The 27,398-nt window shown below is 41.8% G+C and overlaps 1 protein-coding gene across 4 annotated transcripts in view; it reads right to left on the reverse strand.

Moving 5' to 3' along the window:
- Positions 1 to 13,380: 13,380 nt before the first annotated feature.
- The window catches only part of LOC121329892 (MAGUK p55 subfamily member 5-like), a 66,991-nt gene continuing 52,973 nt past the window's right edge, over positions 13,381 to 27,398 (reverse strand). For 3 of the 4 annotated variants that reach the window (XM_041275879.1, XM_041275881.1, XM_041275880.1), the window contains exons 5-14: positions 25,837 to 26,016; positions 24,910 to 25,071; positions 24,757 to 24,834; positions 19,123 to 19,306; positions 18,674 to 18,745; positions 17,918 to 17,989; positions 17,378 to 17,545; positions 16,949 to 17,151; positions 16,153 to 16,263; positions 13,381 to 14,150 (exon numbers count right to left, since the gene is read on the reverse strand). In XM_041275879.1, coding sequence (XP_041131813.1) covers positions 13,974 to 14,150; positions 16,153 to 16,263; positions 16,949 to 17,151; positions 17,378 to 17,545; positions 17,918 to 17,989; positions 18,674 to 18,745; positions 19,123 to 19,306; positions 24,757 to 24,834; positions 24,910 to 25,071; positions 25,837 to 26,016 — 1,407 coding nt within the window. In that variant the 3' untranslated portion in view covers positions 13,381 to 13,973. The remainder of the gene's footprint in view (positions 14,151 to 16,152; positions 16,264 to 16,948; positions 17,152 to 17,377; positions 17,546 to 17,917; positions 17,990 to 18,673; positions 18,746 to 19,122; positions 19,307 to 24,756; positions 24,835 to 24,909; positions 25,072 to 25,836; positions 26,017 to 27,398) is intronic. The other variant, XM_041275882.1, reaches the window with a different exon arrangement.

Raw genomic sequence — 27,398 nt, forward strand, 5'->3', positions numbered from 1 at the left:
GATGGTACCTGCTCAAGGGATGATTATTTTTTCTTTGGTTACAGCAGTTAGTGTGAATGCACAGTCTTTTTCTTTTAGGTGTGAAATGTCTTTCAGCAAAGAGGAACGAATTCAGATAATTTTAATGTGTGGTTGCCCTGTTGAACATAGAACATTCTAAATCAGTGTAACACAAGATATTGCCTGAGATATGAAACCTGACTTATGGGACACACCATCTGTTTTACAGGAGAATATGGGCTTTACACACTATTATACTAAAATGAGTGTACAGGCTGATGGGGGCAGCAACTGGCTGCAGTCCTACCACCATACACTGCATGATACTAGTCTATGGCCCCAGCCATTGCATGTAATATACTGTCAAACACAATAAAATCAGTCTGATACTTTCATTGCTTTAATTTACAACTTCTGAAGCTTTTATATTGCATTCCCATTGGAGAGGAAAAAATACATTTATTATGACAGGCATTTCTCCTCTTGACATGAGCTCATAAGATTGTTCCCTTTAATTACAGGTTTTGTGGCAGGCTGCATAGATAGGTGGCAGCGTACTCAGTCAGTATGGATTTATTAGCTTTCTAATCTGCGACGCCTCAGACTGCTTGATTACCATGTTGCTCAGTGGATATTTACAGCATCCTTATCATGACAGATAAAAAATAAAACATTTCAGAGAAGAATCTTTAGTAATTTAGTTTTTTTTTTTCTTTTATTGTAAATCTAGAAATACATTTAGAGATTTTCTAAGACTCTCAGACTGCACCAGACAAACAAAAAAAATAAAAAGCTCAACCATACATTTCCAAAAAGCTGGTCCAACTCCATCACTGAAGAGAAGCCTAAGTGTCTTTGTTATGAAGCCCCAAAAGAGCCGTGTCCTGCCAGCAAAATGAAAGGACTCCAGATCACTGGTTGATGCTGGCTCTTTTATAAGAGAACTAGAACTTCTTTGTGTTTGAGTGATTGCAAAAATCATACAACGGTAAAGAGCCGGTTCAATGAAAAGAAGTTCTTAATCTACATTTTTTCATTGTGCAGCAAAAGAAAATATGCTCAGAATTTGAGACCAGTACAGTATGTGCAAGACGAAAATACTGCCTGGCTTCAACAAATAAGTGTCAGTAATTATAAACAAAGGAATAGCTCAGTGATGGTTAATGTAGGGCTTTACAAATAAAGATAAAACCTTTTTTTTTTCTTATGAAATCAACTATTTTGGAGCATAATTTTGATAGTAAAGATTCTAATCTGAAATTAATATTTTAGGGGTAGAGTATTATTAAATGTAATATGTAATAAACCCTAATGTATTAAATGAGCCATTCAGATTAATTCAAATCCCAGATCTAATGTGTACTTTTTATAAATACCTATACAGCTTATTTTTAAACTACACTTGAAACTAAAATCTGCTTTAGTAGTAACACCCAAAAGATATTTTACTCATTCCAGTCATCAACTTTCATCAGTTGGCCTCTTATTAAATATTTTGAACTTTACAGTCATGTGAATGGCTCTGAAGTTTAATAGAAGCAAAAATTCAGCAAACTGTCTGGAAAATAATGGTGTTTGGAGACCCTTGTTTCTTTGTGTACAAACAGGTGTGCTTGGTTAATGCTATGATTGCCATTGTGTTTGAAGATGCATTGTCTTGTTTATTTGGTAAAGCCAAAATAGACACAAATGACAATTAAATTTACACAAATACAAAATCCCTGGCATGTTGTAAATTATGGGAAATTAAATCAGTTATACAGCATTATATGTTTCAGCATCATTTGTGTGTTCATGGATCCAGCAGAATCCCTGACAATTTTTAAAAGACCGAGGAGTTCAGCATATAAGTTAATATTACAAAGTCATGTAATATATATAATACCCCTTAGCAGCGTATTTTTATGCAGATCTTCAGGATGACAAATACTTATAGAAAACAAAACACAGTAAAAATGTACAGCAAGACTTACTGAAACAGGTAGTTAGCCTTGATTTTAGAAACACATTATCAAGAACTCCAAAGGCAAACCGTATGTTGAACATTTTCACTTCGGAACATCGGTATGACAGAGCACGAGAGGATCTGAGCTGTAAATCTCCCTCCCGACCCAAGAGGGTGCTAAGCAGAGGTACTTGCACGCCTGTACTGAGACGGGCCGGCCTGGAGAGAGGGGCGGAAAAGGGAGTCGGCCATCTTGGTGCAGGGCGGAATGACTATATTAGGGGACAAGATTACTGTGATCAGCTGTGCTGCATTAAACAACTGGCAGGTGTGCTGAGTTGCACTGATCATGGGGTGGAGTCTCCTGGTATATAAGGGCTGTCATTTTGCAAGTGCAGGGCTTTTGGAGGTAACACTGAACCTGGGTTGCTGAGCCATTTGCTGCGTGTTTTTGGTTTGTTTATTGTCACGACAAGAAGCTGCAGCACTACTGCCAGCACTTTCACCTTGGACACCACACACCCTGCACAACTGAACTGGACACGTGAGCACCTGCACTTTCCACCACTCTGCATGTGCACAATAGAGCTGAGAGGAACTCGCTCTATTGGGACATATGATTTGTATTTTTTTTGTTGCTTTGGACTGCGTTCCTGTAAATAAAACACACCCTCTACCATTGCTGGTATTAGGTTTATTTGCGCCTGGACCAGTGACTCTGTGACGTCTGTTTCATCACCACACCGTCACAGTCGGTCTCCCCCAATGCTCTTTAAACAGGACAGTTGTAGGTGGGAATCAGCCTTGAAAGGAACTCTCTTGCATGTAAAACATGAGGGACGAGGGGCAGAACAACATTTATTTATTTAAAAAAATGTGTTCACTTGAAACTCAATATGAACTGCAAACCGCTTGTTTCCCAGCAAATCTAAATCCATAGAAGAGAGGACTTCAGGACAATGGACCTTCTGAGACTATGTGAAGAGGCAAAAAAGCCTGGAAGAATTTAAAATCAAGAGATTTTTTTTTTGTGCACATTTTGCATGAAGCAAAAGCACAATGCTGTACAGGAATTCTCTGTATGTCCAGAGAAGCAGGGCAGACAAACATTACATCACTGGACTAATAACAAATTTATATATAATGTCAGCAATTAACCAATTCCTTAAGTAGTAGGGGTTTTAAATTGGTTACAAGATCAAAACATAGTAAAGTCATTAAACAGAATACAAAAAGATCTGTCTTTTATTATTAAAGGACAAAGTTATTTTACCGTTTTAGCTGTAGACTACAATTCCACATCATATACCATAAAACGTTCCTGGTTCCCTGAAAAGAATGACAACCATTACCGAACGGGAAGAGCCCTCTCTGACCGTCAATCACTGAGCATATCTAAAAAAGCAGCCCTATCAGGGCCCTGCTGTGAGGAGGAAGTCCCTCCCACCTCCTGTTGTAGAGGGTAGTCCTCATAGTAGCATATCGCCATTTTCTTTCGAAATCGAAGCTCAGCTGGGGACACGATCTTGAAGGGTAATGGTTGTCATTCTTTTCAGGGAACCAGGGTTATGGTAATAACCAATAAGCATTACCGAATGGGAAACTGTACCAAAGCTGTCGTGGCTCCACGTTACCGACAGTACAGACTCACGCCACCTAAGGGCATGCTGCCTGCAATACCCTAGAACTCAGAGAGGGCCTCGCTCGGTTTGGAACATCAAGGCAGTAAAAACGCACAAATATCTGACTACCTGTCCATGTAGCAGCATTGCAAAGCTCAGCCAAGGAGGCACCATGAAGGAGAGCCCACGCAGTCACTTGGCCCCTGGTAGAATGGGCTGTAATGTCCCCCGGCAAGGGGGAGTCAGTCCATCTGTTCATACGCCAAGCATATAGCATCTGCCACCCCGTGCGCTAGACTTTGCTTCGATAGGGCCTGACCTCTACATCGGGACCCATAGCAGACAAACAGCTGGTTGGACTATTTCCAGGCTGCTGTCCTATCCAGGTAACAACGCAGCGCCCAGACCAGGCAAAGTGTGTGCTGTCTATGGTACTCCTCTGACTCGTGCGGGGGAGGTCTGAAAGTTTCCAAAACCACTAGTTGGTTAATATGGAATGATGAAACCACCTTTGGCAAAAAGGCTGGATTTGTTCTTAATGTTAACCACAAGCCATTCCCAGTGAAAGCCCTACATGTGTGATCGATGGACAGCGCATAAAGCTCACTCACTCGTCTGGCAGATGTAATGGCTATTAAAAACACCATCTTCAAAGAAACAGGGCGCAGTTCTGCTGACAACATGGGCTCAAATGGGGGACCCGTAAGGACCCGCAGTACCAGTTCCAGATCCCATTTGGGGACCGTATTTTCATGGGAGGATGAAGCCTCCGGGCCCCTTTAAAAAAATTACACTGCCAGGCAGTGTGCCCCAGGGGACAGAGAGTCAATTTTGTCGTGGCACACTGATATTGCTGCCACGTATACCTTTAGAGTGGACACAGATTTTCCTGCATCAAACAGGTGTTGTAAGGTGGTTAGTATTGTCTCAAGAGGGCAGGTCACCAGATTGTGACCTTCAGCAATGCACCAGTCTTGGAAAACCTTCCATGTATATGAATACTGGGCTCTAGTGCTCAGCCCCCTAGCAGACCGCAGTATCTCTACCACTGCATCTGGCAAACCTCGTCTAGATAGACTGCTCCGTTCAATGGCCAGACCCAGAGTTGGAGCTGGGCTGGGTTCGGGTGCCATAATAACTGCTTGGCTCAGTAGGTCCTTGCGTAGCGGGAGTTGCCACATATGACCCAACAATATGTTGGAGGGGAGTGCAAACCAGGGGCATCTTGGCCATCTGGGTGCAACCAGCAAAACCTGTGCCCTCTCCACCCTGATTCTCTCTACTGTCAGGGTTAATAGTGGTAGTAGAGGCAATGCATACAAGAGCCCCTGTGGCCAGGGGTGAGCTACAGTGTCTACTCCCAAGGGGTCCCCGTCTCCTTCCATAGAAAACCATAGGAGGCAATGAGTGGACTTGGCTATGGCCAAGATGTCGACTTGTGCAGTACGAAACCTCTCCCAAATCTGTTTCCACCTGAGGAAGCAGTCTCCATTCAGAGCTGTCTGGAGCTCTTCTGGACAGGTCTGCTGCCTTGTTGTCCACACCGGGGATGGAACGCAAGTTTCTGTATGTCCAGGACAGGAGTCTGTGTGCTACGTGGTGAAGGCCCGGCAAGCGCAGGCTGCCTTGGTGGTTTATGTAGGCTACCACTGTAGCATTGTCCATCTGGACCAGCACATGTTTGTGCACTAACTGCTGGCGAAAATAAGATAACGCCAGGGCTACTGCTTGCAGCTCTTGGGCATTTATGTGCGCCTGCTGCCAATGTCTCTTCCACTGACCTCTTATTCCCCTCCCATTCCAGACCGCTCCCCAGCCTATGCTGGAGGCATCCGTAGTGACAACTTCCCTTCTGTGAGGGGAGCCGAGGGGAGATCCGAGGTGCAGACTGCAGAAACTGAGCCCCTACTCCATTGTCTTCCGGCATTGTCTGGACACACTCACCAGCCTGTATTGATCGTGGACAGGGTGCACCTTGAGTGTATTTACCCAGGCTTGAAGCGCACATTCTCAGCAACCCTAAGGGAAGGATTCTTGAGGTGGCTGCCATCAGCCCCAACAACCTTTGGAATATTCTGACCTGTAGAAGAGCATCCTCTCTGAATTGGGAGAGTGTGACTTCCAACGACCAAATCCTGTCTTCTGACAGTGAGGCAAGCATGCTCACAGAGTTGTTTGATCTCCAGGAACACTGGACTGAGACGGTACAAAGTTGCTCCTCTGTTGATGTATTGAGAGCCTTCGTCACATGATCTATGACCTGTTTGGTGTGTGCTTCGGCACGTGCTTTGGAACATGTGCGAACTAGCCAATCGTCCAGATAGTTCAGGATCCGAATACCCTGCAGCCTGAGTGGAGCCAGTGCTGCATCCATGCACTTTGACAATGTAGCGAGAGGCCAAACGGCAGCATGCAGAATTCGTACACATTGCCTTGAAAGGCGAAGTGCAGATACTTTCTGTGCGCTGGACGGAGAAGGACATGAAAGTAGGCGTCTTGCAGGTCGATCGTTGTGAACCTGACGTCCGGCTGAACAGATGGGAGGATACGCTGTGCGGTCAACATGTTGAACTTCCTTTGTTTGCGGAATATGTTGAGGACCCTGAGGTCCAGAATAGGTCTGAAACCACCAGCCCTTTTGGGCACCAGGAAGTACCTGAAGTAGAAGCCGCTGAGGGTATCACTTGGGTTTACCAAGGGCACAGCGTTCTTCTGCTGAAGAGTGGCGCTCTCCTGTTGAAGGAGTATCGCGCTGGCTGGTTCGATAGTGGTAAGGAGCACGCCCTTGAAGGGTGGCGAACCTAAGTGGAATTGTAGAGCGTAACCGTGTCTCATAGTCGATATCACCCAGGAGGGGGGGAAGGTTGCAGCACTGGGGGAGGGGGGAAGGTTGCAGCCAGGGCCCCTCAGGTGTGGTCTCCCTTGGGCTTGGAGGGGGCATATCTTTCTTAGGCCTCGGCCTCGGTCTCCAGCCTGAGAACCGGTTCCCCCTGGCCCTCTGCCTGCTTGCTTGTTCTGAGGTGGAGGGCGGTGTTCAGGTCTAGTTGCCCCTGCAGGCTGTGAAGGCCACCTTGGGCATTGGCAGTAGGCAGGGAGACGAGAAAATTTCAAAGCGACCTCCATGGCCTTGTGGGACCTCTCAAGGCTTACATCAATGATTGCTTCAAAATAATAGGGGCATCTAATAACACCACCTTTTCGTTCTCCATGACCTTGGCCTGCGTTAGCCATAGGTGTCTGCGAGGGGTTACCAGTGCCGCTAGGGACCTGCCTGATGCCTGACTTAACTCCCCCATTAGGTCAGTCATTGTCCTTGTTACTGCCTATAGCTCGCCCACTTCCGCCTCAGTTGCCCGTTCCTGCAGCCTCTCCGCCAGCTGTGGCACCTGTATGGCCATTGCATTGGCCGTCTGGACTGATAATGCCGCTGAAGCATTTGCTTTCTTGAGCATAGCGTCAGTAGTTCTGCAGGGCTTGGATTGGCAAGTGGGGTCTTTGTCCCCTCTAGTAAAGGTGGAACCTTGCACCAGTACCGTGACAGCGTCCCCCATGGTGGGGAACGTGCCTAGGCCAGCTTCTTGGGCTCATGCGGTGTGAAGCAGGGATTCTGCCATTCTTGAGCTTGAGGGAGCAGAAGCTGCATTGCCCCAAGAGGTGCAAACCAGCTCCAGAAAGTCCTGGCACAGGACCTGGTTAGGGCTTGCTGTGGGTGCCCCTTTTGCTTCAGGAAGCAGTTTTTTCCCCTCCTGTTCTGCTGGCCAGGGAACATCTGTGGCAGCAGCTGCACGCTGTATCAAGGCCCAGAACTCCTCCCTCTGTGACACATGCGGCAGGGGCAGTATGGAGCTCCCCGCTGTGGCCTGCCCAACTGAAGTGGCAGGGTCCGATACGTCCGACCTAGACGCTGTAAATGACAGCTCGTCTGGGCTTGGGGGTCTATGTGGGGCCGGGGATGGAGAGCAGGAGTGGGGAAGCTGGGTCTGCCTGGTGGAAGGGGGCAGTCTACCCTGCGACTTTAAGAGGGTCTCCAGCATGGTCTGCTGAGCCCTCACCGTCACCACTAGCTCTTGGAAACGCCACTCTGCCGAGCTTTGGTGCCTCTGCTGCGATTCCGATGGAGAGCGCCTGCGCCTCCATGGGGAAGTGGAGTGGTACCTCCTGGATGACCGCCTGCCTCCGGGGAACATCCCTTGAGTGATGTCTCCACGGACGGATGCCTACGCCTCTGCACAGGTGGTGGAGAGGGTGAAGGTGATCCAGGGGTATGAGGGAGATCCCTGGTCACAGTGACAGGCAGTGTTCTTGAGGACCTTTGAGAAGGTCCCTGGAACACTGATCTCATTCTCCCCTGCCCTGGGGAGAGACTCTGCTGGGGAGAGCGCTGCCCTCCTGCGCTTAGTTCGTTTAGACCGTGTGGTCTGGCCCTAGGCATCTGGCGCAGGACGAATGTTTGTCCTGCCTGCGAGGCTTTGCAGAGCACTGGTCACACTGGTGGAAACCAGTGGAGCGCACTGACGGGATTTTGGTGCCGAGCAACATTAACTGGCACCGAGTAAATTGTCATGTCAGCGTCGAGGGTGCACCGATTGGCACTGGTGCCCAGAGAGCGCAGACGAGGCCGGGCTGGTAATCACGTGTTGACTGCATCAGCTTCGGCGCCGAAAGAGCGCGGTCAGTGCCGAGTCAATCGGTGCAGAGACTGTCAGTGCAGAGTCTATCGGCATTTCTCTGACCGGTTTTCAGATGTTTTCAACCCGTGCCGAACAATCAGTGTCGGCGTCGAGGAGCTGTTGAAGCTGGTGCCAATACGGTGTCGGCGCCGAGAAGAGCGCGGTCGATGCCGTGCTGATGTAGCCGAGTGAATCTGTGTTGGTGGAAAGGGCAGCCATGCTAGGAAAGCCCAAGGCTTGAGAGGGCCATGTAGACCTGAGCTGCCAGGTAGCTGAGGCCGAATACAACACTACAATAGCTCAACCAACGGTAAATAAGACTACACAAGGTAGTAAAAGAGAATAATGGCCGCTTGCCAATCTCAATAAGAGGGGTCGAGACCAACTCTAATCAGTAAAACTGACGCTAGACTAAGGCAAGAGCAATCTCCGAAACACTCGTGTAGCTTACAGTGTGAAAATAAATTTGTAGGCTCCAAAAAAACAACAGATCAGCCAATTTCATGAGCAAAGACACACAAGGCAATTTCAGTGGACAGAGAGAAAAAGGCGATATGCTACTGTGAGGACGATCCACATCAACAGATGGGAGGGACTTCCTCCTCACAGCAGGGCCCTGATAGGGCTGCTTTTTTATAGAGATTCACGGTCAGAGAGGGCTCTTCCCGTTCACTAATGGTTGCATTCCACTTGAAAGGGAACTTCAAATAATCGGCAGTCTCCAATACTCGCCAGGTCTCTAATAAGCACATGGGATTCTGGGAAATATTGTAACTAGACGCCAGGTCTCTTAAATGCCAGGTTATGAATAATAATATAATGCACATCACACTGTATGTTTCAGTCAGCACACACATGGTTATACAGCGAGCGCACCAAATTTGTTTTCAACAGCGATAAAGAGACCCTGACAGGGTCAGGATGAATAAGAAAGCTGAATTTAACTTATGCACAGTTTTTTTTTTTTTTTTTGGTGATGTTATTCATTTTAAAACCAGTGGAGAAGCTTTTTTGAGCGGGCAGAAAGCAAGTAAAATACAAACTTGTTTTCTGATATTAACAGGGTTGCCTTTTAGTGTATTTGTGTTTTCTTTTTTTTTTCTATTACCAGTATTTCATGCATGAAGTCCTGCAATGAGTATTTGTATTCTGCTCCTTTTCCAGCGTTGTTTATCAATGTACACGTTATAAAAACAAATTAGTCAACTTTGCTTTAATTTTGTGATAAAACTGGTACTTGTATTGATTGTATTGTTAATCTTGAAACAGTCTGAAGCATTTTTGAGTGTGTTGTGGGCCAGCAGTATGAACTTACTTTTCATACTAACACAGGTAGTTTGTTGCGGTTGTTTTGCAATGAAGATTCGTTGCTGGTTAATTTTTCATCGGTTCTCCATGCTTACCAGTGGACACGTTTTGAGGGTGAACAATAAATACAATGTGTTAATAAAGATGATACTTATTGCTTTTATTAATTTTAAAACCATGTTTGTTTATTGTGCTGCAATCCTACCTTAATATACACTTGTGTTCCGATATTTACAGGGCTGTCTTTAGTGGATTTTACTATTTTTATTATTATTATTATTACAAACTTATTACCCACTAACACAAGCTTTAATGGCAGTGCTGGCATATGGTAATTTACTTATGTTATTTCTATAAGGTTGTGTGCAGGCAGCTTTTTCATGATTGCATCTGAAGTATTTGCAGATGTTAGTGACCTTACATAATAAACACTTAGTCTCAAATAGTTGCCAGTCACCAATAGGCACCGGGGCTATTGGCAAATATTGGAAATAAACGCCGGGTACCATTGTCACAAGAGAAATCGATTATGAATATGCTCCGATTAAACTGATTAAAAGAAAACAATTCAGGAATATATTTTTTCCTTTCATTTGCTGGTGAACTGCAATTTCATAATCTTGTCTCTTACGCTAACAGCTATACATTCAGCTCATTGGAAAAAAGCAAAAACAACTCCTGAAGAGGGAACCCATTCAAAATACTTACATAGACAACACTTCTGTGGTGGGCTAGATGCTGATTTTTATAAATTAAAAATATTCCTCACCCTCAATGACAGAAAGGGTGGGGTATAGTGTTTTTGACATTAGGATTTTTCAATGTGGCTCCTAGACAAACTAAAATGAAATTAAAAACCACAGTATTATGCATCCTGAATTACACATTTACACATCAACAAATCATGAAGAACTGAATGTAACAAAATAGTGTGGAGACCTTCAGCAACACACTAAAAAGTTATTCAGAAAATAGTTACTGTACCAGCAACATTTCCAAGTACAACTAAAGCAAAGCTTTGACTGATAAATAGCTTTAGAAAGAACAGGTCTCGCCTTCTGGAGATTTGAGATTCCTGTTGAAAAGGAGAACTTAAATCAATCAGGTAAAATTTATAATAAACTGATTTGATTAACCTATACCACACCAGGATAAGACAGAAATCGCCTAGCATTTTACAGCAAAGGAGAATAACCCTGGACTGTTTCAACCATCAATCTAGGATTATTCTGGGGCTGCTCTTATGTTTTCGGTTTACCTAAATAAGCGGTTGATGCAATCCAGGGGAAATCCCTGCTACAGTAATTAAAGAAAAAAAAAATCAATTTGTGGATCAAATCAACCCTTTAAAAACAGGCAAGGGTAATGGCTGCAACTCCTAATAAACGGCAGCCTTCTGCGCTAGCTATTAGTACCCATGGCTATGGTACCACTGATACCAGAAGAAGCGTCCAGACAAGGGGTATGTTTCCTGCTCCAGCTGGGCATTTCTATACCAGAAATATGGAGGGCTCAACCTAAGAGAAACAAAAAAAAACACCTAAAAAAAAAAAAAACACCTGACGACGGTTTCACAAAAAAGTCACTCTGACAAGGAATCTGTTTCAATCGTGCATGGAAGAGGGACTGACTCTGGTTGCAGCCAGGAAACTATTTCTAAAGAATTTTCATTCCAATATATAGTGGGATACTATGTCATTCAACACGTCCCACATCCATCAACACAGTGTAGCACAAGGTAGAGTATAACAACTGACTTTTAAAAATGACAATTCAAAGCAATTCAAAGAGACAGCAGATACCTTTCTTAGCTGTTTAATAAAATCTTTGTTTCTGCTTTAGATCATTATTTGCCATGCTTAAACTTATGCTAGCAAAAATTGCTTCCGAAAAACAGCAGGGAAGTGGAGCTGTACAACACAGACGTGCTTCACCACTAAAATTGGACTTGAAGTCTTTTCATAAGCAAGATATGCTGGAACATGGCAACATGCAATGGCAAATAACTTATCTAAGCAGAAACAGCATGATACCAAGCTTCCTGTACATAACAGGACATTAGACAGGTTAGTAAAATGTACAGGGCCTACAGAAAGTCTACACCCCACCCCCCTTCAAAATTTTCATATTTTTGTTGCCTTATAGCCTGGAATTAAAATGCATTAAAATACATTTTTTTTTTTTTTTCTTCATTTATCTACACATCCTATCCCACAGCTTCCAAGTGAAAAAAATTAAATACTAACTAAAATAGCTTGGTTGGATAAGTATCCACATCCCTTGTTAAATTGTAGTGATTCATAGGATTTCAAGATAAAGTTCCTGTAGGTTCCCTTTGCTGGGTAGTGCATTTCAAAGCAAAGACTTAACCATGAGCACCAAGGCACTTTCAAAAGAACTCTGGGACAAAGTGGTTAAAAAACTCAGATCAGGGGATGGGTATAAAAAAATATCAAAGACCTTGAATATCCCTTGAAGCACGGTCAAGATGATTATTAAGAAATGGAAGGTGTATGGTACCACCAAGACCATGCCTAGATCAGGCCTTCCCTCCAAACTGGATGACTGAGCAAGAAGGAGACTGATCAGAGAGGCTACCAAGAGGCCAATGAAGAGGCAACTTTGCAAGAGGTACAGGCTTTTATGGCCAAGACTGGTCAAAGTGTGCATGTGACAAAAGTATCCCAAGCACTCCACAAATCTGGCCTGTATGGTAGGGTGGCAAGAAGCCACTACTCAAGAAAGCCCACCTTGAATCCCATTTGAAGTATGCAAAAAAACACTAGAGAGATTCTGTAGCCATGTGGCAAAAAGTGGTCTGACGAAACTAACATGGAACCTTTTGGCCAAAATGCAAAGCGTTGTGTTTGGTGCAAACCCAATATAGCGCCTCACCCAAATATCATCATCCCTACTGAGAAACATGGGGGTGGCAGCATCATGTTATGGGATGTTTCTCATCAGCAGGGATTGGGGCAATTGTCAGGATAGATGGGAAAATGAATGGAGCAAAGTACAGAGAAGTCCTTGAGGAAAACCTGCTGCCCTCTGCAAGAAAGCTGAAACTGGGATGGAAGTTCACCTTTCAGCATGAAAACGACCCAAAGCACACAGCCAAAGCTACACTGGAGTGGCTAAGGAACAAAAAGGTAAATGTCCTTGAGTGGCCCAGTCAGAGCCCCGACCTAAATCCAACTGAGATTTGATTGAACTTGAAGATTGCTGTCCATCAATGCTCCCCAAGGAACATGACAGACCTTGAACAGTTTTGTAAAGAAGAATGGTCAAATATTGCCAAATCTAGGTGTGCAAAGTTGGTAGAGAGCTATCCCAACAGACTCACAGCTGTAATTGCAGCCAAAGGTGCTTCCACCAAGTATTAACTCAGGGGGGTGGAGACTTACTCAATTATGATCTTTCAGTTTTGTATTTTCAATATATAACTTTTTTCCCCCCTTAACAGTGTGGAGTATGGTGTGTAGATAAGTGGAAAAAATCCTCATTTAAATGCATGAAACTCTGAGTCACTGACACAACAAAATGTGAAAAAATTTCAAGGGGATGTAGCCTTTCTATTGGCACTGTATAAACTATCCCTGTAATACAATCTCCACTATCCTCGATTTAATTACTGAGCAATGAGACAATTTCAATTTAAAAAACATTGCCTTTTTTATACAGTGTTTCCATTCATTAATAATTCTTATTATTCCATTTTATTCTCTTATCTACGTCACATTTTACAACCACAAAATCACGCACTGTCCTTGCATTCCACACCATTGCATCCCCCACAAAACTACAATTTTAGTTAACAGAAATAACAAGAAAAAACAACTAGAAAACGTATTTATTTTTTTTAAATAAAAATATACTGTCATCTAAATACATTATTATTCCTACAAAGTGAGGAACAGTAACTTAATTCGAACTCTTGCCAGTGTGCTCAATCATCTATGAAGAAATCAATTAACCTCTATAAAAATACAGGGAAAAAAAAAAATCATACATACAGATTTTTTTAACATTTTTTTTAATTTAAAACAGGTTGGACTCACTGTGCACTGTGATTCAGGTATTTGTACTAAAAGTAGATGTGTTTTCTTATATACATTTACATTATATAAATAGTTACCAAAGCTGTAGATTACTATTTCTATTGCTCCCACCAAGTGCTGGTAAGAGCTGGAATGTTGATCGTTAACTTATTTTTTAAAAAAGTACTTCCTGACCCTTTTGGTACATTTTAAAATAAGACAGAATTCAACCCCTTCCGTCCACTGGTTTGCTATCCAAATTCATCCTTTAAAAAAATAAAGGTCTCCCAGTGTGGGGCCATGCCGTCCTACTTTGCAGTCTTAATCCCAGGGGAGCCAGTCCTCTTGCAGGGCCTGCTGAACAGCTTCCTCCGTGTCTGTTCGGGGCTCCCTAGCGCAGCCAGGATGAGGGCACCCACTGGGGCTCTGTGTCCAGCTTGTTGATGAGCCTCAGCAGCTCCTGGTACGCCTTGTCCTGATCCGTGTTCACGATGGCCGCGTCGAAGTAGTGCCCGTAGTTCTGCTCCATCTCCCGTGCCTTCTCGATGATGTCTCTCAGCTCCTCCGGCTGTGGGGACACAAGCTAGGGCTTTTAAAAGGAGCACTCATCAATGCTAAATGAAACGTCTTGTTGGATTTATTACCATTATAACTGACCCCCTTGGATGGCACTACTTTGAATTTCTGAAAGATTAGTCACACAAGTTAGCTTTGCTTGAGTACAAGTTAATAGAAATGAGCAGAGACTTTCAAGAAAGCTGTTATATTAATGAAGTGTCTCCAAAATGTTAAATCAACTAAAGTTTGAATATTCCCAAGACGTGTGCAAAACAGGACTGTTTTGTCCCAAAAAAAGCCGGACAATTGGAATCTACTAGCAAACTAGTGTCAACCAGAACTACAAAAGGCAACTTGCAAAGCACACAAGCACTTAACACCTTTGTACTTATAAATAGGTTTAAAAACGCAAACAGAACAAACTAATTCCACAGCATACTAGTCTGTGTGTAGGTGTTTATCCTGTGCTGGTGCTATGTCATTAATAACTAAGACCTAATGCAACTGGTTCACAGGTTCTATTATTAACAGCAAATGTATTACAGTACATATCAGCTGATGACCCTGTCCCAGTGCGACAGGGCCAACCCCAGAGCAGCTCTCAGATTGCTTACTCTGATAAGTCAGGTGTCTACCAGGAGCAGACTGCTCTCCCAATCTCATGATTGAATTCAGTACAGTACCGACTATGTCGATAGACTATTTTTTTTTTGTTAGTTTTGGAAGTTAACATACTTCTAAGATGAAACTAAGGCAATTAAATGTGGGGATCCCAGTCAACATACACGCTACCTTCAACAATTATTGGAATTGGCGGATAAATACAGAATGACCGCAGGCACCAATTATTTTCAATGGTAACAATTGTAAGCAGCACAGCAGCTCAGCTGCCTGGGATAAAGTATTACTTCACTCTGACCCTCGAAAAAATTGTTTTTACAATGGATAATGACTGCTGCAATATGATAATGTACCAGTGATTCTATATTTCGGTGCTGAAATTTAAATTCTACCAGTCTTCAATAGTGGTATATGGACTGATCAGAATGCAAAATGTTAGAGAGGGGGCAAAAATTTAAAGGAGCAGTCCACTAGAAATCAACAAAAACAGGAAAATAAATCCTGATCTAGCTGGAAAAAAAATATACAAGTATATTTTGTGAGAATAAATAGATAAAGTACATCCTATATTTCTGAACAAAGACATCTAGTTTCAGTTGTGTAGCAATCACAAGCTCTCTGCTATTGCATATGAGAGAAGATTAAAGAAATACTGTCTGACTCAGTCCAACACAAAAAACAGCAGTCTTTGTAGTCTTTTCAATTGAGGCACTTCCACATTTAAATGAGTCAATACAAAACTATTTAAATTAATTTGTGCGGCTCGCTTTCACCGAAATGTCAGCTTGGTAAGCAAAAACAAATTTCCCGTGCCATTATATTGCAGGTCCTCATGTGGGAGGCTCTGTTTCAAATCCTCAACCCAAAGGCCCCAACGGCAGGACAATCAGTGCATTTCTATTCAGTCACAAACAAATTTTGCATTCAAGGATCTCATGACTCAACGAGCCTGGAATTCCCCTGCTCTACAATTCCTTTGTTGTAAAAAAGTAGATTAAAATGAGCATTTTTATGCCAATTTAATTCTATGCATCTCTGTATTAGAGGGCTTTCATCAAGTTTCATCAAACTCATATGTTAAAACTTAAGCAAGCCGTAAACAAGAAAAAAAGACCTTGTTAATACACATCCTTTGCCAACAGCCGTCTTTATCCTACTTTTTGTTGTTGTCTTGCTTTATTTAAATTATGTGGGCAGTCAGGGAATAGTGACACCAAGAACTAAAAGAGTATTATAAAAAGTAAACAAGTAAAAAAAAAAAAAAAAAAAAATGTACATAGCAAAAAAGAAAAACACCTTTCAGCTACTATTACAATTAGCATGTAGTTTTGCATGCAGACACAGGGATGTTAAATTTGAATTGGCTTCATTAACATTTCTTATTCCTGTACCTTTGGGTTCTTCCCTTCTTTGGTCAGCAGTGCACGCAGCCTTTCTTGTGATGGAGGTGCGATGAAGATAATGTATGGCTTGAGGTCTGAGCTGCGCAGAACCTTCAGAGACTGGCAAAATAAAGAGACTGTGACAACAGCCAACAAAATAAAAAAAAGACCACAATCTAAACTAACAGTGCAAACACTGATGGGACTCAGAGAGCTTTTTTATTAATTTATTACATGGGGCTGCAACATTTACTTTTAAAATATATACCATGATGGGATTGCAAGTGTCACTAGAATGAAAAGGTTAATGCTGAAACTTAACGCTTCATCAGCAGAAAGGGGTTCAAATGCACCCCAACGTGTTTAAAATGAACATCTCAGAACTTTTTAGAGATCGCTTGCAGAATTAAATTAAAAAGTAAGATTTACAATTTAAAAGCCCATTTAGTTTCACAGTAAAAACCTGTAAAATTAAAACAACTTCACTATTAACACATTTCTCAGTTGCGATTGAGATAAACAAATGGCTTAACAGGTACATAAAAATGTGTTTTTTTCAAAACACTGTTTATTCAATACAGAACTGTTTACATATTCAGAAAACATAGTTTGGTATTTTTTTTGCTTTAAATGTTAACCACGTTTATGCATGTGGGGTGCATTTGCACTCCTTTCCTCCTTCCATATGAGCTCAACTATTGGTGCTGACGGAGGGTACATTTTCCTCCTTTTCCCCCCACAAGAAAAAAAGAACACAATAAGAATAAAGACAGAGAACAGTAAATGATTGTTCTTATGTGCGTACCTGTGTGTGCAGGTTCAGCAGGCAGATCTTGCCGGAGTTGATGACCTGACGCACCGAGTCAGTGCTCGAGCCGTACAGGTTCTTCTCAAACTCTCCTGATTCAATGAACTTCCCTGCAGCCACGTCGGTTTCAAAGACCTGCCGTGAAACGAAATGATAGTCCCGGCCATTGACTTCATTATCACGCCTGTTCCGTGTCGTATCTGAGAAAACACAGAAAAACATTGCTTTATTATTGATGGGCAGGCAGGAACTTTACCACACCACATGTACATATCTGCTAACTGCACAAGTCTAGAGCTACTGGCATTATTTTCCAAGCTGTCACAGCAAACTACTCTGTGAAAGACTCCAAATGCAGATACAAGAGCAAGAAAATACAAGCCTAATTTCCACCACATTCACAGTTCAGGAGCACAGCAGTCTTACGTGGAACAGCAGCTGCGAACCGGTCGGCTTCGTTGCTCATCAGGCTTTGCCGGAGTTCGTTCTGGCCGCAGTTAGGAGGTCCAATGAGGGCTATCGGCCGTTTCCTATTGGCTGGCTGGTGATAGAGAGCCATCTCCTCATAAGTCAGAATCTCCTCATTGTCGAAATCTGGGAAAGACACAGTGGAAGTCAAATATCACGGGGGGTCTGATATTGTTTCCACGCAATGCTGTTGGTAAGCACTGACATCATCTGGTTGAGAACTTACTGGTTAACTAGAACTTTTCTTTTTAAAACTTATTTTGGACTAGGGGCGTTTGTTCTATTTTTATTTGATTTTTCATTGATTGAAAACAAACACCAATCCCTTTGTTGCAGGTAATCTGAAGGGAAATCAGTTATGAATTTAGATTTTGCTGCTTCGGTATACAGAACCACAAACGAGCCATGTTACAGCAGCATAGTTGGAGCACGGTACTGTATAGCAATAACAATGCACTGGAATACCATATGATCTTGCAAATGTGACTTAACACTTACCATCATTTTTATTGGCGTTGTACAAAACCTTTTTCCTTTTCTTTTTGTTCTTCTTTGCACACCACAGTTTACCTGTGATGTTTAAAATGAGGGAAAATAAATATTAAGAGAATACTCTAAACCTCAGCACACATGTGCATCTAAGTAACATCTTCATGAATTCCTCTAATTTCATTTACATCTCTATAGTACGATCACAGTCAACAAACAATCATTTTTGTGACTTAGAGTCCAACTAAGCCCTCGTTGTGTTTACAAGAAACACATTACTTTACCTTTGCTGTATCCGGTGTTGTCGGTATCTTAGCAATACACAATCCCAACTGTTTTGGTGTCTTATTTACATATCAAATGGATCATAAATAAGCTGAAAAACATTTTTAAACTTGTACTGCTCCACAGGAGAAAGAGAATCTCTTATATGAGCACAATAGCGCACCCATATCATACTCCAGTTCCCTTTAGCCACCAGCACCAATGGAGGAGTGGAAGATATCCAAATACATTATGTTGATCAAAGTATAAGTAATATCTCCTAGCTAACACTCCCCAGTAAAGTGTTTCACACTGCAGGGAGTTCTGTAACCTTAAAAACACTTATTAGGGTTAAGGGTGTGTGCGAACTTAATGCACTGGAGTCAATCGTTCTTCTGTCTACCTTACAAACCTGGTTCAGGAGAATTCTCTGCATGTGGTCTTGATGTTTATTCTGACCCTGGAACCAGACAAACAGATAAACAGACATACAGCTCTTACCTGACTTCTCAGGTTCCTTATCTTCCTCTATGGTTTGCTTCATGGCTTCTCTCTGTTGCTGGAAACTTTTCCCTGTGGAGATTCCAAACCAACAAGCACATTTTTCACAAATGCATGATATATGGGCTTTTATAAGCTGTGGGCCAGTCCACTCAAATTTACCAACCTAATATACTAGATAATGCTATATAAAATTTGTCATCCATTAAAAAAAAAAAAAAAAAAAAAAACATTTAAAAGACTCTCTACCACTCCCTAACTGTTTTAAATAACTGTTTTTCTGAAAATGATTACAAAATCCGCAAAGAAAAACTACAAAACAAACCTGGAATGTGACTGGGAACACCGGCAAAATTGTTACAGCATGCTCCCAGCTACAATAAACACTTCAGATGTTAACCATTGCACTGGGCCAGTTTGTGTTTCTAAATGGCTGGTTTGCAACTGACCTGGAACCAGGCCTGCGAGAGGCTGGTTGTCCTCGTCCCCGTCCCGGTAGGCCTGCCACCAGTTGGGGTCCTCCTGGCTGATGATGTGCAGGATGTCCCCCTTCTGGAAGGACAGCCCAAGCTCCCGGCATGGCACGTATGGGTCATCAGAGGGGTCGTAGTCGAAATGAGCTTTGACATGAACCTGCAGAGAGCAATGGAAATTATTCCGCTTGATTCTGTTCTCTTCAGTGAAGTAAAGCAGTACGATTATCTAGGTGCAAACCAACTTGCATAAATTCGACTGACGCGCTAGAAGAGCGTTCGATTTGAATATGAACTCCAATACACATCTTTCTTAAACAGGGAAGCAACACAGCTTTCTACAGCAATCACAGTTTATACATAAACATTGGCATTTCAGTAAGAACCTCAATATTAAAATCCATAATTTACTGGTGGACATAACAAACGTGATAAGCAACCAAACAATAAATAAGTCATCTGTTTGGGAGTCATGCTATCCCTTTAAAAGAATACACTGGACTGTAGTGGAATATTAACCAGTTAGGTAAACCCTACTTTTATGAACCAATATACAGAGAGGAGGGTCAACAATGGGAGATTAACTAATTAGTGAATCCCAGATGCTTTACAGAGACCCTTGTCTTAGGCTAGACGGGAGACACCTTGACTAATAAAATCCAGAATTCAGTAACTGGATACAGCTGTCCGGCACTGTGTTTAAAGTGCAAGTAATTGAAATACAGAACTGCTGCCAACCTGTCAATACTGCATGCATACAGCTTGTGCCAAACTACAAACTTGATTTCTTATGCAATAGATCTCTTATCCACAGACACAATTTTTGCATCTGTGGGCAACATTGCACATTGTTTTCATTTCCCTGTTGTCTTGCTCAAACAATACAGTTGCTCTCAAAAGCATTCACCCCCCTTGGACCTTTCTACATTTTATTGTGTTACAACATGGAATCAAAATGGATTTAATTAGGAGTTTTTGCCACTGATCAAAACAAAAGTCCATAATGTCAAAGTGAAAAATCTACAAATTGTTCTAAATTAATTCTAAATATAAAACAGAAAATAATTGATTGCATAAGTATTTTCATCCTCTTTGCTATGACACACCTAAATAAGCTCTAGTGCAACCAACTGTCTTTAGAAGTCACATAAGTAGTAAAATGGAGTCCACCTGCGTGCAATTAAGGTGTTTCACACGATTTCAGGTAAAAAAGTCTTACCAGCGACAGCGAGTGGGAGAAGTACAGGCGAGGGAAAGTACAGAGCAGTTTAGAAGCAGTAAGGAGAAATTGCATCTTGAATTGCTTTAATCAGAAAACAGAGGACATTGGGGAAACACAGCAGCAGCTCAAAGTCAAACAGCCGCGTGAGTTTTTCTGATAACAAACAAGCTGAAACTCGGAGCAGCTGATTCAAATTCAGCGCCGTTCTGAGACATGGGCGAGGGGAGGAGCCAACAGCACAGCAGAACAACGCAGTTAAACGAGGCAGTCTTCCCAGCGACAGCGAGTGGAAGCGACAGTGAGTGGGAGAAGTACAGGCGTGAAAAAGTACAGAGCAGTTTAGAAGCAGTTTGAAAGCAGGTTGACGGCTGCAGAAGAAACTAAACTTCAAAAAAAAAAAAAAAAAAACCCTCAACATGGTCTTCAAGCCAGTAATCTGTGACACCTGCTTGATGTGGGAAATCCGAGAAAACCCAGCGGAGCTAAACCAAGTGTGCCTAAAGTGCCGCGCGATCCAGGATTTGCATAAACTAGTAAGTATGCTAGAAATGGAGCTGGAAGAAATGAGAAAGCAACAGGATCTTGAGGAACTGGCACACCCACAATTCATGGAAGTCTGCATCACCCCTAACAGACTGAAAGCCACCAGGGAGATAGAAGGTCAGAACAGCTAGGTTCAGGTAGGCAGAAGCAGGGAAAAAAAGAAACTTCGTCAAACACAACCACCAGAAATCAAAACAACCAACAAATTTGAGTCACTTCAGAATTTTGATGAGCAGAACCAACAACAAGAGAATGAAAGGAACAACATCCAGGACCCTATTGACAGTGGTGACCAGACAGCAAAAAGAAGGGAGGTCATGATTGTTGGGGACTCCATATTGAGAAACGCAGCAAGTTCAATTCGCAGTTTGGACCCCCTTACTACAACAGTGTGCTGCCTTCCGGGAGCCTCAGTCAAGCACATCACTGAAAACGTGGACAGGCTCCTAGAACGAACAGGAGACGACCCGGTAGTAGTCGTCCACATCGGTACAAACAACATTGGAAGAGACAGACCAAAATCCCTGCAAAACAAATTCAGAGAGCTAGGAAGGAAATTAAAAGAGAAAACCAAAACTGTGGTATTTTCTGGTATACTACCGGCACCTTGCAAAGGACCATATGGACAGCTGGAAATAATTAATCAAAACGCATGGCTGAAGACGTGGTGCACACGGGAAGGCTTCACCTATCTTGATCATTGGACCACATTCTACAACGAGGACTATCTGTATAGACGGGATGGACTGCATTTAAATAACAAGGGAACCAGTCTACTCGGAGAAAAGATCCTCGAGCAGGTTCAGAAGCATTTAAACTAGAAAGGAAGGGGGGAGAAATGAACAAAAAAACAGAAGGGAGACCGCATCAAAACAAGAACAACAACTCAGGTAAGACAACCATTAAATGTATTTATCTAAATGCTAGAAGTATCAGAAACAAAATTCTAGAACTTGAAGCTACTGCACTAACAGGTAACTATGATGTGATAGGTGTTACAGAAACTTGGTTGTCTGAGAGTGATGGGGACGAATATAATATTTGTGGGTATACACTGTATAGGAAAGACAGGCAGGACAGAAGAGGAGGAGGGGTAGCGCTATACATAAGAAACAGTCTTGAAGCCCAGGTGTTAAACCCGGACAAAGAAAATAAAGCCGAATCAATATGGGTCAGAATAATGGACAAAAATTCAAAGGGCATAATAATAGGAGCATGCTATAGACCGCCAGATTCAGACGGTGAGCAAAATAATCTGTTATACAATGACATTAGAAATGCTTGTAGCAAAGGAGAAGCCATACTAATGGGGGATTTCAACTTCCCCCAAATAAAATGGGAAAACCCGGTGGGTAGCGCGAAGGATGAAATAGAAATGGTGGAAATGACAAATGACTGCTTCCTAACACAATTTGTCAAGGCACTGACTAGAGGGGAGGCATGCCTTGATTTAGTCTTTTCAAATAACGAAGATAGAATAACTAAAACAGAGGTCAGAGAACCACTGGCAAACTCAGACCACAACATGGTCTCATTTGAAGTGTTTTTTAAATCCCCAAAAGTAAAGACTAAAGCTAAGGTTTACAATTTTAGAAAAGCAAACTATGAAGGTATGAAACAGAGACTAACAGAAGTAGATTGGAGTAAAATAGAGAAAACACCCACAGAAGAAGGATGGTTGTTCTTCAAAAATGTAGTACTAGAGGCACAAAACAATTATATCCCTAAAGTAGACAAATCTAAATGTAAAACTAAAAATTGCCAAAATGGTTTAATAGATCAATTAAAAAAAATATTCAGCGAAAAAAGGCACTTTACAGAGCATTAAAAAAGGACCAAAAACAAAGTACGCAGAAAGAGTACACAGAACTGCAAACGCAAGTCAAAAAGGAAGTTAGAAAGGCCAAGAGAGAAATAGAAATGAACATTGCTAAGGGAGCTAAAACCAATTCCAAAATGTTTTTCCAATATTACAACAGCAAGCGAACATTCAAAGAGGAGATTAAATGTTTAAGAGATACAAATGGCAAAATCGTAGATGAAGAAAAAAAAATAGCAAATATATTAAATGATTACTTTTCACAAGTTTTTACAAAGGAAGATACTGACAACATGCCCCACATGTCATCCAGTTCCTATCCAGTTTTAAATAACTTTAGCATAACTGAGGCAGAAGTGTTAAAGGGACTAGGAGCTCTTAAAATAAACAAATCCCCTGGGCCGGATGAGATCCTCCCAGTAGTACTCAAAGAAATGAAAGAAGTAATTTACAAACCGCTAACCAAGATCATGCAGCAGTCTCTTGACACAGGGGTTGTACCGACAGACTGGAAAATTGCAAACGTAATACCGATCCACAAAAAGGGAAACAAAACTGAACCAGGTAACTACAGACCAGTAAGCCTGACTTCTATTATATGCAAACTTATGGAAACTATAATAAGATCCAAAATGGAAAATTACCTATATGGTAACAGGGTACTGGGAGACAGTCAACATGGTTTTAGGAAAGGGAGATCATGTCTAACTAACTTGCTTGATTTTTTTGAGGATGCAACATCGATAATGGATAATTGCAAAGCATATGACATGGTTTATTTAGATTTCCAGAAAGCTTTTGACAAAGTCCTGCACAAAAGATTAATTCTCAAACTGAACGCAGTTGGGATTCAAGGAAACACATGTACATGGATTAGGGAGTGGTTAACATGTAGAAAACAGAAAGTACTGATTAGAGGAAAAACCTCAGAATGGAGTGTGGTAACCAGTGGTGTACCACAGGGATCAGTATTAGGTCCTCTGCTATTCCTAATCTACATTAATGATTTAGATTCTGGTATAGTAAGCAAACTTGTTAAATTTGCAGACGACACAAAAGTAGGAGGAGTGGCAAACACTGTTGCAGCAGCAAAGGTCATTCAAAATGATCTAGACAAGATTCAGAACTGGGCAGACACATGGCAAATGACATTTAATAGAGAAAAGTGTAAGGTACTGCACGCAGGAAATAAAAATGTACATTATAAATATCATATGGGAGATACTGAAATTGGAGAAGGAATCTATGAAAAAGACCTAGGAGTTTTTGTTGAGTCAGAAATGTCTTCATCTAGACAATGTGGGGAAGCTATAAAAAAGGCTAACAAGATGCTCGGATACATTGTGAAAAGTGTTGAATTTAAATCAAGGGAAGTAATGTTAAAACTGTACAATGCACTAGTAAGACCTCATCTTGAATATTGTGTGCAGTTCTGGTCACCTCGCTATAAAAAAGATATTGCTGCTCTAGAAAGAGTGCAAAGAAGAGCGACCAGAATTATTCCAGGCTTAAAAGGCATGTCATATGCAGACAGGCTAAAAGAATTGAATCTGTTCAGTCTTGAACAAAGAAGACTACGTGGCGACCTAATTCAAGCATTCAAAATTCTAAAAGGTATTGACAGTGTCGACCCAAGGGACTTTTTCAGCCTGAAAAAAGAAACAAGGACCAGGGGTCACAAATGGAGTTTAGAAAAAGGGGCATTCAGAACAGAAAATAGGAGGCACTTTTTTACACAGAGAATTGTTTATTTTTTATTCACTTTTATTTTATTTTTCACTTTGACATTATGGACTTTTTTGTGTTGATCAGTGGCAAAAACTCCTAATTATATCCATTTTGATTCCATGTTGTAACAATAAAATGTAGAAAGGTCCAAGGGGGGTGAATACTTTTGAGAGCAACTGTATATCTGGGATGGCCATATTGTAATGACATTCACCAAAGCGCAATGAAACCCTTGCAGGGTGACCTGTCTATGGCATGCCATTTAGATTAACTTGTTGTAAAACACTTTTGGACTTACCACAGTCTCCCTGGCTGGAGGGACTTTACTCTGCTGGCTGGGAACGAGGACGAAAGTCAGCGTGCCATGCATGTCCGCCTGAGAAGAAAAGAAAAAGTGACCATCTGTACAGATTAAATGACCCATCTTGTTTCCGGCGAGCAGATCTCTCACCAGTATGTCAAAGACCTCGTTGACGTCCTTCCCCCTGATCTCGATGCCGTTGATTTCCAAGACCTCGTCTCCCTCGTGTAGCAGGCCGCTCTTCTCAGCTGCCCCTCCCTTCACTATCCGACTGATGATCACAGAGTCCACATCATTCCTCACCGTGGCTCCCTACACAGCACAAACAGGTAGTTTCAGTACTCTACCCAAACCACATGAAAGAACAGCTGCTCTGGTGGAAGACACACCATTTGAAATTAAGATACCTTCCACCATATATTTATATACCAACGTAATTTAATGATTGCGTTATATGATCTGTACATACATTTAAGCAATATAGCAAGCCAGGGTGTGTGTCGTTATGGAATACTGCACGCCTGATATACGCTCCTGATGATGTCACTTATTAACACACACTGGTTAATATCAATCACTTATCAGCCATACAACTGCTTACCACTCCATGTTAATTCACTTTGGGGGGAAAAAAAAAAGCCTATGATTAGGGGGTTAACATGGAAGCAAGTTGCTGAGTTGTACTGAAATGTTCTGGACAATACAGCATAAAAGCGGTGCAATGCGTAGGTTTACAGCTCATGTTTTTTTTATTTATCACAATGTGTTCTACATGACACATTCGAAACAAACTGTAATAAAGAACACTATGCACTTTACAAACTGCATATATTGAGTTCCACAGAAAAAAAAGCATATTTGGTTTTTATTCAGCCTTTTAATGTTATTCTGCCATTATATTTAATTTACTGTATGTCTATTTGCAATACCTCAACAGTCATTTAAGCCTTCAGTTTAATAAGCAATACTGTACTTCCCCCTGCCTTCATAAATCAGCAATACCCCACCCCCAATCCCTATACAATTAAAGTCTCATTCAGACAAGCGTGAAAATTCCCTATTAAGAGACGCACTCACCAGTGGTACATCGCGGGCCTTTTCAATGCGCACAATCTTCACCATCTCCCCTCCGTATCGAGTCATGGTCTCGTACGTGCAGTCCTGGGGCGTTTCTGCCACTGTCTGGGGCTGCATCTCCTGCTCTGCTACCCTGTCATGGGCCAGCATCAGCGCCTGGTGGATGAAAAACATCCCTGTCTGTAATGAAGGAATTGAGAGGCAGAGAACGCAATCACAGCTCGTCTGTGTTTACAGCACTCAGCTGTTTTCTGCTAAGTGCAGATTATTAAGCATCCTCTCCATTGCTTCTTTGGATGTTCATTAATGCAGGTACAGATCAGCAGAACAAGATTGCGTCGAGGGTTTTCAGAAGTCATTTCTGCCTTAAGTTAACACTCAAAATCAATTAATCAAATCTGCAGCGATTAGTTTAATGGGCTTGGATACATTATGCAGGCTACACACAGAAGCATGCCTGGCTTTGCACCATTTTATTAATTTAATTATAAAAATCAGTTCCAGAGCCCTGCAAAATGTAATTTAGTAGGTTTTATTATTGTTGGTAACTGGATACAGAAAAATATACAAATAAAAATGAATTCAAAGTATTCATAATGCTAGGACATGACAAACACTGCTATTGGGAACAAATTTAACAACCTCCATTACACCATATAGGTATATCAAGCTGCTTGTTTTGTCCTTCGTTAGTTAAGTATTAAGTAAGTATTGCATCTCTTACAATTTCAGAATGTACCAGCAACATTTCCTTGAATTATGGCTGTAAAATGTAATAGAGAGAAAAAACTGATCCCCTTCAAAAATGTACCCAATAAAAACAGAACAGCCAATAATGCAATACTTTTATCCAAACTGTAACTCTCACTTACAGGTACACTAACTCTGCCTATAAAAGCAGGTTCGCTAATGTTGTTCTCTCGATGCACACCACTGTTTTACGATGGTGTGTTGCATCGTAAAACCTGACTTGAACACCCCCTGCCTGCGCCTACCTGTCTGTTGCCCATTAGTCTTGAGCCTCCATCAAGCCAAGACGGATTATCGTGCCTCAATGTGTGCTGGTTTTGTCATACTCATTTCATTAAAAAAAACAAACAAAACAAAAAAAAAAACACAAGAAACAACTTAGGAGGAGCAGTAAAACTACAGTTCTGAGTGTGACTAACTGAGGTCCAAACGAGACCCATTTCACAGTGGAATTACATCACGTTGCTACAAGGGGGTGCCTTTTGTAAAGAGGTTCCTGTAAAGTTATTTGCAAGTTAAAAGAAGTAAATCAAAAAAGGTATTTATTTGTCTACGCTGTCCGTTTGGAAATGTGTTCCACAGTCCTATTTAAAATAGGACGGGACACTACAAGCTATTGGCTAATAGCAAATTCTATAAGGAACCCAAAGCTTTTAGGATATTTTTATGTAAAGGCAGTGTGCCCCGCCTTTGGGTGGATTTTGTGTTGTGTTGCGTTTGGTGTGTTAATGTTGGTGTATAGACATTGGTGCCCAGGATATAAATGGGTCTGTATAACATGAGTGATTTAAAATATAATTGTACTTAGACGG

This window comes from Polyodon spathula, chromosome 17 (assembly GCF_017654505.1).
Source record: "Polyodon spathula isolate WHYD16114869_AA chromosome 17, ASM1765450v1, whole genome shotgun sequence".
NCBI lineage: Eukaryota > Metazoa > Chordata > Actinopteri > Acipenseriformes > Polyodontidae > Polyodon > Polyodon spathula.